At 34.8% G+C, this 13,423-nt stretch overlaps 1 protein-coding gene across 3 annotated transcripts in view; it reads left to right on the forward strand.

Annotated features, from left to right (window-relative positions):
* The first annotated feature begins 379 nt into the window (after window positions 1-379).
* Window positions 380-13,423, forward strand: part of RAB11FIP3 (RAB11 family interacting protein 3) — a 155,071-nt gene continuing 142,027 nt past the window's right edge. For all 3 annotated transcript variants that reach the window (XM_031945704.1, XM_023497766.2, XM_031945705.1), the window contains exon 1: window positions 380-1,497. In XM_031945704.1, the coding sequence (XP_031801564.1) occupies window positions 406-1,497 (1,092 nt within the window). In that variant the 5' untranslated portion in view covers window positions 380-405. The remainder of the gene's footprint in view (window positions 1,498-13,423) is intronic.

The following is a 13,423-nucleotide window of genomic DNA, read 5'->3' on the forward strand; positions in this document are numbered from 1 at the left end:
CCTCCCTAGCCGTGGGCCGCCATGGGCCCCCCCCTGCCGCTCCCGGCGGGTGTGGAGAGATGAGGGGCGTCGGTGGTCAAGATGGATGCGGGGGCCCGACGGCCCCACCAGCGGCATCGCCTGCTCCCGGCGCTGGGGGCTCGGGCAGTCCCCGCAGGACAGGGACGCCCGCGCGGATGCAGTGATGCTCTCGGCGGCCGCCGCCGCCCGTCCTCCTTCTCCTCCTCCTCCTCCTCCTTCTCCTGCTGTGTCTGAGGAGGTCTTTTGTCTGCGTCCCGAGCCGCAGGGAATCACCCGCCGCGCTGAGCCGCCGTCGCGGGCCGCAGCCTCGCCTCGGTTGTAAGGGGTGGGGGCGGGGTGGGGGCTGCTTCTCCTTCGTGGGCCGCCCTGGCCGGTTTCCTTCCCATGAAAATGGAGCCGGATTTATTTGTGACTCTGTCTGCATCAGCTGGGACCACGTCGGACTCCTTGCTTACGTTTGGGGACCTGTTCCCGGAGCAGAAGGGGAAATACTTCCTCATGGACCTGGAGCAAGTGTCGGAGGAATCCCGGAGGCAGGTGCCTGGTCCCGACCTGGTGCTGCTCCCTCCAGAGACCCCCCCACAGCCCTCGGTGCTTCTAGGGCCTGTTCTGCAGGAAACGGGGTCTGTGGCTTTCCAGCAAGTTTTGGGGGAGGTGAAGCTCCACCAAGACTTATTTCCTGAAGGATCCATCAAATATTTGTATCGATTAGAAAATCAAGAACTCTGTCTTTTGGACCAAGAGACCAATAATACTTCTGTCCCTGATATCGATCAGGATTTACCTGTTAGTGACAAGCAGATGTCTTTGCTAGGTGTGGTTAATGACTCTTCTGAAGAGGGTTTTAATACAACTCTTACCTTGGTGCAGGATCCGGTAGTCTCAGACAGATTAACAGGTCCAGAAGAGCAAGAGCGGGAGGACCTTTATGCTCTTGATTTGGGCCCACCTCAGTCACCTCCACATGATTTACAATTGAGCATCGATTTTAGGGAGCAGGAATCATGTACAGAAAATTGCCTTCAAGAAAGTGATGATATTCTTCAGGATCAAAGAGATTTTTACTTAGGCATGGATCAGGCTGCTTGCCCGGATCCCAAAACCCAGCTTTCAGGACTTGATCCAGTTTTTTCCTGGACTAAAGAGCCAGAGGATTATGTGCCCGGAAGATGCCAGAAAAGTGTTTCATTAAGTGCGGAGGATTTAAATCATAGTTACCAAATTAGTAATGAAATAAACTTCTTTCCCTCTTTCACTACTTCCACTTTGTGTGATCTGAAGTTAGATATAGTTCAGAATAACCTAGGCCAATCCTCTGATTTCAACCAGACTGAAGCTATTCCAAATGAGCCTTCAGGGTGTCAAGAAGATGGCCCTCGCCTCAGAGCTGTATTTGATGCCCTAGACAGAGATGGGGATGGTTTTGTCCGTATAGAAGAGTTTGTTCAATTTGCCACAGTTTATGGTGCAGAACAGGTAATCTAAAATTTCTCTGATTTGGGTAACTGTTTGTATGTCCTTGAATATGTCTTCTTTTTGTTTTTATTTCATCTGAAAATTTATCCCTAGAAGAGCTTCTTCCATCATGAACAAATAATGTCACTAGTATATCCATTGACACTAAATATAGGGCAATCTTGAAATATATGTAACCAAGATAATAGCTTTAGGAGTTTTTTTCCTCCCTTCAAACTGGAGTATCCTTTATCTTTGATCATACTTTATTGAATCCTTTTCACCTTTTCCCCTCCCCCATCTTAAAATTTGGTTTTGTATTTTTCTCCCACAAATACAATAAGTATCTTCTAGAGCTAGTGAGAATAATTTTATCAACTTCAGAACACAAGGGTCTTAGATATAAAGTTTAAAGAGCCAACCTGAACCAAAAACCTGAAGTTAAATTGCTGTGTTTTTTTTTTTTTTTTGGGGGGGGGGAAACTGCGCTGTGAATTAATGCATTAAAATCTAGGACCTAAAAAATTCCAATTCTGTTGGAGCAGTTAAGGACCTATTAGTAGCTTCAAGTTTTGAACAGTTATTTAAAATGTATGGGTAAGAATTTTTCTAAATAATGGGTATTTAAATTTTATTTTGAGCCAAGAAAAAATAGAGTAATTTCCCCCTAACTTGTAATTTATTTTCTGTTTATGGGCCTTTGAATTAATTAGTAAATGCACAAATTAACAGATGATTAGTGTTGGAAGGGAAGGTTGAGTTTGAACCAGCTACCTCTGGAACCTCAGGCAAACTCCCTCTGCCTGAGCTACCAGGCAGGAAGCTCAAGGGCTCTGTACAGTCAGCAAGCAGCCTTTTGGCTTGGCAGCTACAGCCTGCAGTGATGCTGCTGCTGGGGGGGATTCCTCTTCCTGCCTGTCAGTTCTTCCCTCTTCTCTTCAGCTTAAGCCTCCTCACAGGGCTTTTCTCCAACAAGAGATAATCATGGCATATTGTAGATCCAAAGCTGGAAGGAACCTCAGAGACCATCTAGGGTGACTCCCTCATTTTACAGATGTGGGCACTGTAGCCCAGAGAATTTAAATTACTTGCCCAATCTCATCTAGTCTAACTCCCTCTTATTTTACATCCAAGGAAACTGAAGTCAAATAGTTATTTTTCTCCATGACTAAACTGGTCACTAATCATGGTATTTACATAGGCTCTTAGCTCACAGCAGATCTGTGAAGTAGGCTGTACAAGTATATCACCTTCAATATAGATAAGGAAACTGAGGCCCTGAGCAGTGAAGTGACCTGACCATGATCACATAGATTAGGAAGTATCATATGTGGGATTTGAATGATTCCAAATCAAGTAATGTATTACAACAATCTCCAGTGCTTCATATGCATACCTTTTATACATGCTTCTAGCTATAAATAGGAGTTTTCTTGTAAGTTTTATTGCAAGATTTTGTTAGTGATAGATAATGAAGTTTTTAGTTTACCTTAAGAGTTCCACTAGTTTTTCCAGAAACTTCTCATTAAACATTGCATATTGATTACATCTGTTGAAATTTTTTTAACGTTATTACCAAACCTTAACTTAAGTGGTTCTTAAGTTACCAACCTTTTCACAACTTAAAGCTCATCATTTCCAGATACATATTATGATTTGTGTATAAAGTACAAGATGTCAGTTCTTATGTGATCTTGCTAATAGCAGTGGTGTTGATTGTCTACCCACTTTTTTTTTTTTTTTTTTTTTTTTGTAAACTACAGGGTAATGATAGATAGATGGTATTGATAGAATTTTATATTTTGCTGGCCCCTTGTTCGGATGTCAGCATTAAGTTGGTCATTAAAGAATATTCACAATTTAAGCAGAAATCCTTTTGAATATAAAATATAATATCAACTATTCAGGAGGCTGTTTACTTACTGTAATAATCTTTGTAAATCAGCCCTACCTATAACAATACAATATTTTTGATATCTGTTGTCTAGAACATATTGTACATATAGGGCAATGTAACTATATCATGGTTCCTTGAGTAGGAAAATCTTTATGATGTTGTTACTTCTAAATGACATCAGACTCCCCTCCCTCAATTCCCACTCCTAACACTCTATGTGACAAAAAAGTATATTTAGATAAAACAAACTAATGCCTTGGCCATAAACCTCATTTCATACTTGGTATGATGGATACCTCCTATGTGTATTACTTTAAGTGATCTTAGGTAAGTCACAATCTCCTAGGGCCTCATTTTCCTAGTCTGTAAAATGGAATACATAGTTTTAGTGGCTCTTTCTAGCTCTAACTATATAACCTAAAAGACTCCCGATTAATCTTTGGGCCTAATAGTACATAAAATTTAGTGCCTTTTCTAGAATAGTTATAGATTGTGTTCAGAATGGTCAGATAAATTCTTAATTCTAACAATAGAGCATTGGTGTGCCTATCATTTCAAAGCCCCTAATATTTACCATTTTTGTTTTCTGGTACCTTTTTACATTCTGGAAGTATCTATTAATTTCACTATTATTAAATGACATATATCTGCTTTTGATGGTCCTCCTTGTGTAGTATTTCTATCTAGAATGAGAGTATAGCTGAGAAGCAACACATCTGCCAATTCTACATTTATCATATTGGTTGTCTCTATTAATAGTGTTGTGGTGTTTTTATTTTGAAGCCTTTCTCTTTTCTCTTTGCCATGTGGACTTGACAATGTCTTTGGTTTCTATATAATTGTGTGATGTTTTACTTTAACCATTTTGCCATAGAATTTAAGAATATTAGATAGGTTTCAGTTTGTACTTATGATCTTATACAGATCATTAATTTGCAGCATTGTGGGAAATCTTGGTGTATGGGAGTGAACATAACATAGAATGCTGACTTAGAGTCAGGAAATCCTGAGTTCAGATTCTGCCTCTAACACTAGCTGTGTGATCAAAAGCAAGTCATTTGTAAAATGAGGATAACAATATCTGTAATATTGTCTTACAGAGTTGTTGTAAGGCTCAGATGAGTTAATGTGTATAACTTGCTTTGTAAGCTTCAGAACAAAATATAGCTATTTTTCAGTTATTTTTATTATCAAATACGTCGATAAAATTTTCTTACATCTTTTTCTGACTTTAGAACTTTCTTATTTATCTTATTTGATTTCTGTAGATTATGTGTACTCATTTAGTAGCCAGAAAATACGTTGAGCAAAGTTTCATCTTATTGACTTCTAGATACTTAAAATTATATCCATTTGAAGGACTGTTTGTGTTCCTTATTGGTGAGAAAAGTTTGAATTGCTATTTGGTTGGTTAAAACAATGAATCAATTCAATAAATATCTCATAACCTAATTTGTGCAAACCTGAAGTATTACCTTCTTCATGGCATAAAGGTGACTCTGGGTTCTTAAAAGATGTGCCTGTGAGGCAAATTATACTAAGTTGGAAGACTTCAATTATAGACAGTCCTTGATAGTGTATATCTGTTGTCCAAAGACCAGCCAAGTTAAGTTCAGATAGGTTCACCACCAGGAAAATCACATGATGATGAATCTTTTAGCCATTGAACTTCTCAAAAATCATGTCTTAAGAGTCAGTTGTAATCTCTGTTGGTGAGGATCATCTGATGAAATTACAGTAATGAAATACTGAAGTATTTGCCAGACATTATGCTAAAATCTGAGAATATAAAGATAAAAGAAAAATACAGTTCCTTCTCTCAAAGAGTTTAATGATAATAAAAGAGATCAGATATGTATATAGATAATTATTATACCAGTTATACAAAGAAGGGAAAAGAAATTGTATATAGTGTTATAAGACTTTTGAAAAGGGAAAAATATGAAATATAGGGAAAATATGAAAATGACCACCAATACATTTTTCAGTTTATTTCTTTTGACGCAGGCGCTCCACATCTTTGCCTTCTGGTAAAATTTGAAGGCTGGTCTTGACTGTTTGTTGGGAGATTCTATTAGTGGCTACTTCTGCATTAATTCAGATTTCATCAAATTTCAGAAGTTAAAGATATTTCTGTGGAACATCATGAAACTCTTTAGGAAACATAATCAGACTTTGATTTTGGTTGATACTCTAAGTATATTCTGGTCAGGTTGCAATTTTAGAAATTTATTTATAAGTTTGGCTTACTAAGGTTGACTTCTTTGGGGGAAGGGAGCTAATATGGAGGCATAAGCAAAATTCTACCAGCTTTTATACTTGTCCTTGCCCTTCCCTTCCTATAATCCATTCATTTACCAAGAATCCAAAAAAGCTAAAAGGAAAGCAAGAGTGGTCTTTGAGTTGGATGGATGAAGTGGCTGTTATCTAGTCTTATAATCACAGAGAAAGCAAAAAATAGCTGATATTTACATAGCAGTGTTTTAAAAAGGTCAATCCTTACAACTTGGTAAGGTAGCTAATAATACAAGGGTTAGTATACTCATTTGATAGATTAGAAAACAGCAAGATTAATGACTTGGCCATGGTCATATGGCTAATAAAGGGCTTTTGATTCCAAGGTCATTGTCATTTTCATTGTAGCATGTTCCCCTTTACAAAAATCATTTTGGGCTTTTAATCTTGGATCTACTTTTTACTTGACAGTTTAACCAACACTGTTCTATAAACTGATCAATAGACAGAATAATGAAGGAAGTTTAGAGCTTACTTTAATCCATGTAAGTAAGTTAAAGGAAAAAACAAATATTTAAAGAGTTGCTTTTTAAAAACCAAGTCTTTCTAGTGCGATTTCATAAACAAAGTCTGGTCAAATGATAGACTAGGTTTATTGACTGTGACTCAAATTACTGGGTTACTTAATAGTTAACTTGATAAGTATTTTAATATGTAGACTCTAGCAAGTATCTTTTTTTTAAAGTTTTTTTTACCATTTTATTTTTGCCTCTCATTTTTGCTTATCCCTCCCATCTCTCACTGACTGAACCCTTCCTTGTAACAAATAAAAACTTTTAAGTGAGAATAATTCACATAGCATCTGATAGTATATATCAATTCTACCAAATGTTACATTTATTCATTGTTGGAGAAGATAATTAACTTTATTCACCTCTGTTACTGAAGAGCCTTGTATATGGTAGGCACAAATAAAATAAATTTCGAATTGAATTAGCATGTAAGTAATCTGAATTTGCAGACATCATGTTTATTATCTGATATAAGCAACTTTCTGAGTATATATATATATATATAAAATGAATGTCTTTTACTGTTTTCTTGACAATTTTATGCTGCATTTGAATTTTATTATGTCATTTTGTAACAGATTTAGTGTGGTATAATGTAACAAAGTTTCAAAAGAAATTAACACTTGAAATCGTGAAAAGAGAGGACTATAAGTGAACCTTTTAAAAAATAGATGGTATGATTTCTTCAGATTATAAATTGTACTTGTTTACTGTAAATTATGAAACTATGTTATAATAAAGGTTCACTTTTCTGATCCAGCCATTCTGGAGAGCAATTTAGAACTATGTCCAAAGGACTATAAAACTGTGATTGCCACCCTTTTTTTTTTTTTAATTTTTTTTTTTTTTACATTTTACTCAGTAGTATTTTATTTTTCCAAATATATGTAAAGATTGTTTTCAGCATTAATTTTTGTAAGACTTTGTGTTCCAAAATTTTCTCCCCTCTTCCCTTACCTCCTTACCCAAAACAGCAAGCTATCTGATTTAGGTTAAATATGTGCAATCTTTTAAAACATATTTCAATAACTGTGAATACTCTTTGATGCAGCACTACCACTATTGAGTCTGTATTCCAAAGAGATCATAAAAGAGGGAAAAGGACCCACATTAACAAAAATATTTGTAGCAGCTCTTGTTAGTGGCAAAGAATTGGAAAATGAAAGGATACCCATCAATTGGGGAATGGCTAAATGAGTTATGATATATGAATTTAATGGAATATTATTGTTCTGTAAGAAAAAATGAACAGATTTCAGAAAAGCCTGGAAAGACTTAAGTGAATTGATGCTGAGTGAAGTGAGCAGAACCAGGAGAACATTGTACACAGCAACAGCAAGGTTGTATGATGATCAGCTATGATCATAACTCATATGGAAACATGTTAAAATAATGTACATATATAATTTGTATGATTACTTGCTAGCATGGGGAAAGGGAATATAAAGGAGGAAGGGAAGGAAAAAATTAGAACTCAAAATCTTACAAAAATGAATGTTGAAAATCATCTTTCATGTAACTGAAAAAATAATATACTATTAAAATAAAATTTTAAAAAAAGTTCACTTTTGACCATTGGAATATATAGTCAATCATAACTTCTCAGGAAAAAAAACCGAGATTGAATATAAATTTTACTTAATTAAAAATACATGTAACCTGACAATCAGCATTCAACAAAGAAGGTCATATATATATAAGAAGTATTATGTGCTTTCCAATGATTTTGTTTGAAAAGTATTAATCATTGTCCTTTTTAATAATTATGGGAATGGAGCTACTATTAGGAACAATTCTGTTTATGCTCACTTCAGCAACACCATGTCTGGGAGTAAAATAACTCATTTTCCTTTCCTACCCTGCTAGGGTTTCTTTGCTACCAATATTCTAAGCCTTTCTGCTTGCATAATTCTTTTTAAAAAAATTTTGCCAAATGCAACTTAAAAATTTAACATTAATTTTTTAAAAAATTGAGTTCCAAATTATCTCTCTCCCTTCCTTTCCTATCTCCCATTGAGAAGACAGATAATTTCCTATAGGTTATACATGTGCAGTTATACAAAACATATTTCCATTAGTCATGTTGTGGAAAAAAAAAAAACAGCCTTACTCCTCCTCCCCATCCCCCAAAAAATAAACAAGAAAAATAAAATCAGAGAAAGTATACTTTCATCTGTATTCAGACTCTTATCAGTTCTTTCTCTGAAGGTGGATAGCATTTTTCATTTAAGTCCTTTGGAATTGCTTTAGATCATTTATGGTTGAGAATAGCTAAGTCATTCACAGTTGATTATCATACAATGTTAATATCACTATGCATACTGTTCTGCTCACTAGGCTTTATATCAGTTCATCTAGATCTTTCTAGATTTTTCTAAAACTATTTTGCTCATAATTTCTTTTCTTTTTTCTTATTCTATTTACATGCAATTTTTAACATACATTTAAATTTTTTTTTTTTGCATTCCAAATTCTCTCCCTCTCTTCTTCTCATTGAGAAGGAAAGAAATTTGATAATGTATTTGCAGTTATATGAAACATAATTCCATGTTACATTGTGTGAAAAAGCATAGATTAAAAAAAAAAACTAAGAAAAATAAAAAAGTAAAAAAAAAAGTATTCATCAGTCTATATTTAAGTTCTATTAAGTCTTTCTCTGGAGATGGATAGCATTTTTCATTACAAGTCCTTCAGCATTGTCTGGGATCCCTGTATTGCTAAGAATAGCCAAGTCATTCACAGTTGATCTTTGAACATCATTGCTGTTACTGTATACAGTGTTTTCTGGTTCTATTCATTTCACTTTGCATCAGTTCATATTGTCTTTCCAGCTTTTTCTGCTGCTCATCATTTCTTATAGCACAATAGTATTCCAGCACAATCATAAATTACAACTTATTCAATCATACCCCAGTTAATGGACATCATTTTATTTTCCAATCCTTTGCTAGCCTAAAAAGAGCTGCTATAAATATTTTTGTCTATATAGATTCTTTTCCTTAAAAAAAAAAAAATTTCCTTACAGAGCCAGTAGTAATATTGTTGGGTCAAAGGATATGCATGGTTTTATAGCTTTTGGGGCATAGTTTCAAATTGTTCTCTAAGGGATTGGATCAGTCATAAATCCACCAATGTTTTGGTACCCCATTTTCCACATCCTTTTTAATACCCTCCCCCAACCCTTTTTCTTATCCCCTTCCTGTTCTAATTCCCTATAGGGTAAAATTTCTATATCCCATTGAGTGAATATATTATTTCCTCTTTGAATCAAGTGCAATGAAAGGTAGACTAAAGTTGTCCACAATTTCCCTTTCATCTTTTTCTCCATAATTTACCCCATTCTGCTTCTCCTTTATCCCTTCTCCCAGTGTATTCCCTCTTTCCTGAATCTTAATTTAGTTTTTTTTTAATTTAAAACCTTAAATTTAGGTTTTACCATCACAATCAATTTACACACATACCCTCTGCTTTTGTATATATTCTTTCTAAATGCCTTAATAATGATGTTCTTAGGAATTCTAAATATTATCTTCCCAAGTAGGAATGTAAGCAATTTAACCTTATTGAATCCTTCTTTTCTATTAATCCTTTTATTCTTCTCTTGAGTCTGATAATTAAAAGTCAAATTTTTAATTCAGTTTTGTTCTTTTCATCAGGAATGCTTGAAAGTCCTTTATGTCATTAAATAAATTTCATTTCCCCCTGAAGGATTATACTCTCATTTTTATTAGGTACTTGATTCTTGGTTATAATCCAAATACATGTAATATGTAATATCATATTGCAGGTCCTCCAATCCTTTTATGCAAAAACTGTTAAATCCTTTGTTATCCTGATTATGGCTCCATGATATTTGAATTGTTTCTTTTTAGCTGCTTATAATATTTTTTCCTTGACCTGGGAGTTAGAATTTTCATTTTGGGATTTCTTTCAGTAAGTAGGTGAATGGTAAATCCTTTCAATTTCTATCTTACCCTCTAGTTCTAGAATATCAAGGCAGTTTTTTCTTTTTTTTAATTATAGCTTTTTATTTACAAGATATATTCATGGGTAATTTTTCAGCATTGACAATTGCAAAACCTTTTGTTGCAATTTTTCTCCTCCTCCCCACCCCCTTCTCCAGATGGCAGATAGACCAATATGTTAAATTGTTAAAGTATTATTAAATATGTTAAAGTATAGTTAAATACAATATATGTATACATGTCCATAGAGTTATTTTGCTGCACAAGAAGAATTGGACATTGAAATAGTATTGTACAATTAACCTGTGAAGGAAATCAAAAATGCAGGCAGAGAAAAATAGAGAGATTGGGAATTCTATGTAGTGGTTCACACTCATTTCCCAGAGTTCTTTCACTGGGTATAGCTGGTTCAATTCATTACTGCTCTATTGGAACTGATTTGGTTCATCTCATTGTTGAAGAGGGCCATGTCCATCAGAATTGATCATCATATAGTATTGTTGTTGAAGTATATAACAATCTCCTGGTCCTGCTCATCACTCACCATCACTTCATGTAAGTCTCTTCAGGCCTTTCTGAAATCATCCTGCTGGTCATTTCTTACAGAACAATAATATTCCATAACATTCATATACTACAATTTATTCAGCCATTCTCCAATTGATGGGCATCAGCTCAGTTTCCAGTTTCTGACCACTACAAAGAAGACTGCAGGGCAATTATTCTTGATAATTTCTTGAAATATGTCTAGCCTCTTTTTTTTAATTATGACTTTTAGGTTGTCCAATAATTCTTAAATTATCTCTCCCGAAACTATTTTCCAGGTTGTTTTTTTTTTTCCAGTGAAATATTTTACATTTTTAAATTCTTGTAATTTTGTTATATTATTTCTTGATGTCTCATGGAGTCATAATTTTCATTTGCCCCATTTTAATTTTTAAGGAATTATTTTCTTCAATGAACTTTTGTGCTTCTTTTCTCATTTGACAAATTCTACTTTTTAAAGTGTTCTTTTCATTGAGTTTTTGTGCAACTTTTTCAACTTGACCAACTCTGCTTTTTAAAGAGTTCTCTTTCATGGATTTTTGTGCCTCTTTTATCATTTTTCCTATTCTGTTTATTAGGTGCTATTTTCTTCAGTGTTGTGTGTGTGTGTGTGTGTGTGTGTGTGTGTGTGTGTGTGTATGTGTGTGTGTGTTTTGCCTCCTTTACCAAGCTGTTGCCTTTTTTTTTTCATTTTTTTTGTATCATTCTCATTTATTTTCCCAATTTTTTTCTCTGCTTCTTTTATTTGGTTTTTAAAATCCTTTTTGAGTTCTTTCAGGAATTCTTTCTTTGGGGACTGAAACCAGTTCATATTTTTCTTTGAGGTTTTACTTGTAGCTGATTTGACTCTGCTGTCTTCTTTTGAAGTTGTGTTTTGACCTTTCCTGTCACCATAGTAACTTTCTATGGTCAGTTTCTTTTTCTGTTGTTTGCTCCTTTCCCAGCCTGTTTCTTGACTTTTAACTTTATATTAAAGTTGGGTTCTACTTCTGATGTGGAAGGGCTACTATCTCAAGCTTCAGATTTCAGAGATAGTTTTTTTGGGGGGAGAGGGCGCGGGGGAGGTCTTGCAAATTTTTAGTTCTTTGAAAGTGGCATGATTTAAGGAGAATGTGTTTATTGCATAACTGGCCTGTGCTCTGATCTGTGAACAACCACAAGCACTATTTTCTGCCCTGGAAATGTGACCAAGATCCCTGCAGCCCTGCAGCCACATATTCTAGTGTACTTTTACTCCTCCTCACTGTAGGACTAGGACTTAAAATGCTAAGTATGGGTAATGCAACAGAGGCTAGTATCCAGTGCCAACAAATCTTTTTTCTCATCAGTTGTTTGAGCTCCTTACAGCCTATGGCCTGAGACCTGCAGGTGCTAGCTGATACATGTGCCCCCAAGGCCTGGTATTGGCTTGCTAAGATGTGGCCTGTGCTTGCACTATGCTTTACTCTCATCTTTCTGACTTTCTAAGTTGTTTTGGGCTGGGAAATGGTTTCGTCTCATCTCTTTATTGGTTCTGCTACTTCAGAATTTGTTTTGAGGCATTATTTTTAAAGTTGTTTGAAGGGGAATTTGGGAGAGTTCAGGTGAATACCTGCCATTACTTCATCATCTTGGCTGTGATCCCCTTTCATGATTCTTTGGATAAGAGTTGGGACCCTTCTTTGTTCTAGTATTATAGATAGGAGCTCTTTTGACTGATGTAACTAAGTTCTTAAAGGTTTTTGAATGTTGCATGTTGCTCCTTGCTATAGTCATAACCCTTGGCAAATAATAGATAAATACTGTTTTGGTCTAGAGACTAAAATATAAGGGCAATAAAGTGTGCTTTCAATGCTTAAAATTCAATATATAATTTTTTTGAGGGAGTCCAGACTTTAGTCATAGTAGTATTAAACTCAAGTGATATTACAGCCAATTCTTTTCTTTAGATCCCCAAAGCAGTCTAACTATTAATACATTTAGTCATTAGCTAACAAAATAATTATGGAGAAACTTAGGATTTTTTTTCTGTTGCTAAATTTCTTGAACCTTATACAATATTGAATTAATATGTTCAGTTGCCTGCTGTTACAAGATTGGTTATTCTTGTTAATTGCATGAATTTTCATTAGAAAATGCTTATGGTTTTCTTAAAACTTTGCTACTAAGACCATAACATTCTCCATTATCTCAACTACTATATTTCTAATTAATTTCCCAGGGAGAAATATGATACCATAAATAAGAGGGAAAAAGATTAAATATTTCAAGAGCTTTATTTTACTTATGCAAGAGCTTATGAAGGAAAAAGAATAGTAGAGAAGACTTCAATGAACTCTAAAGCTGATTGTTTTTTAGCAGAAAGAAGTTATTTGAATATCCGTTCATTAATTCTAGTCAAAATGCTTGGTGTTAAGTTTTACATAGTATTTCTGATGAATTTGTGACATCTCAAAAGGAAGAGTTGTTTCTTTCTTGAGTTGGCATGGCTTTGGTCACATTTTTGGTGGGATGCTTCTGTTTTTCATAATTTTTAGAATCAAAACAAAAATTGAGCCCAGCTGTGCTATCTTGGTTTAGTGCAAGCACTAAACTACTACTGGACTACTGGACATGTATTCCAGCTGCTATTTTGTACTGAAAGTTTCTTTAAAAAGTCCATAGATTGGGCAGGGCATGTTGTATAATACTGGGACATTTAACAGCCTTAAGATTTAAATTTTTAAAGATTTTAAAAGATTTAAAGATTTATA

Source organism: Sarcophilus harrisii, chromosome 1 (assembly GCF_902635505.1).
Source record: "Sarcophilus harrisii chromosome 1, mSarHar1.11, whole genome shotgun sequence".
Taxonomy (NCBI): Eukaryota; Metazoa; Chordata; class Mammalia; order Dasyuromorphia; family Dasyuridae; genus Sarcophilus; species Sarcophilus harrisii.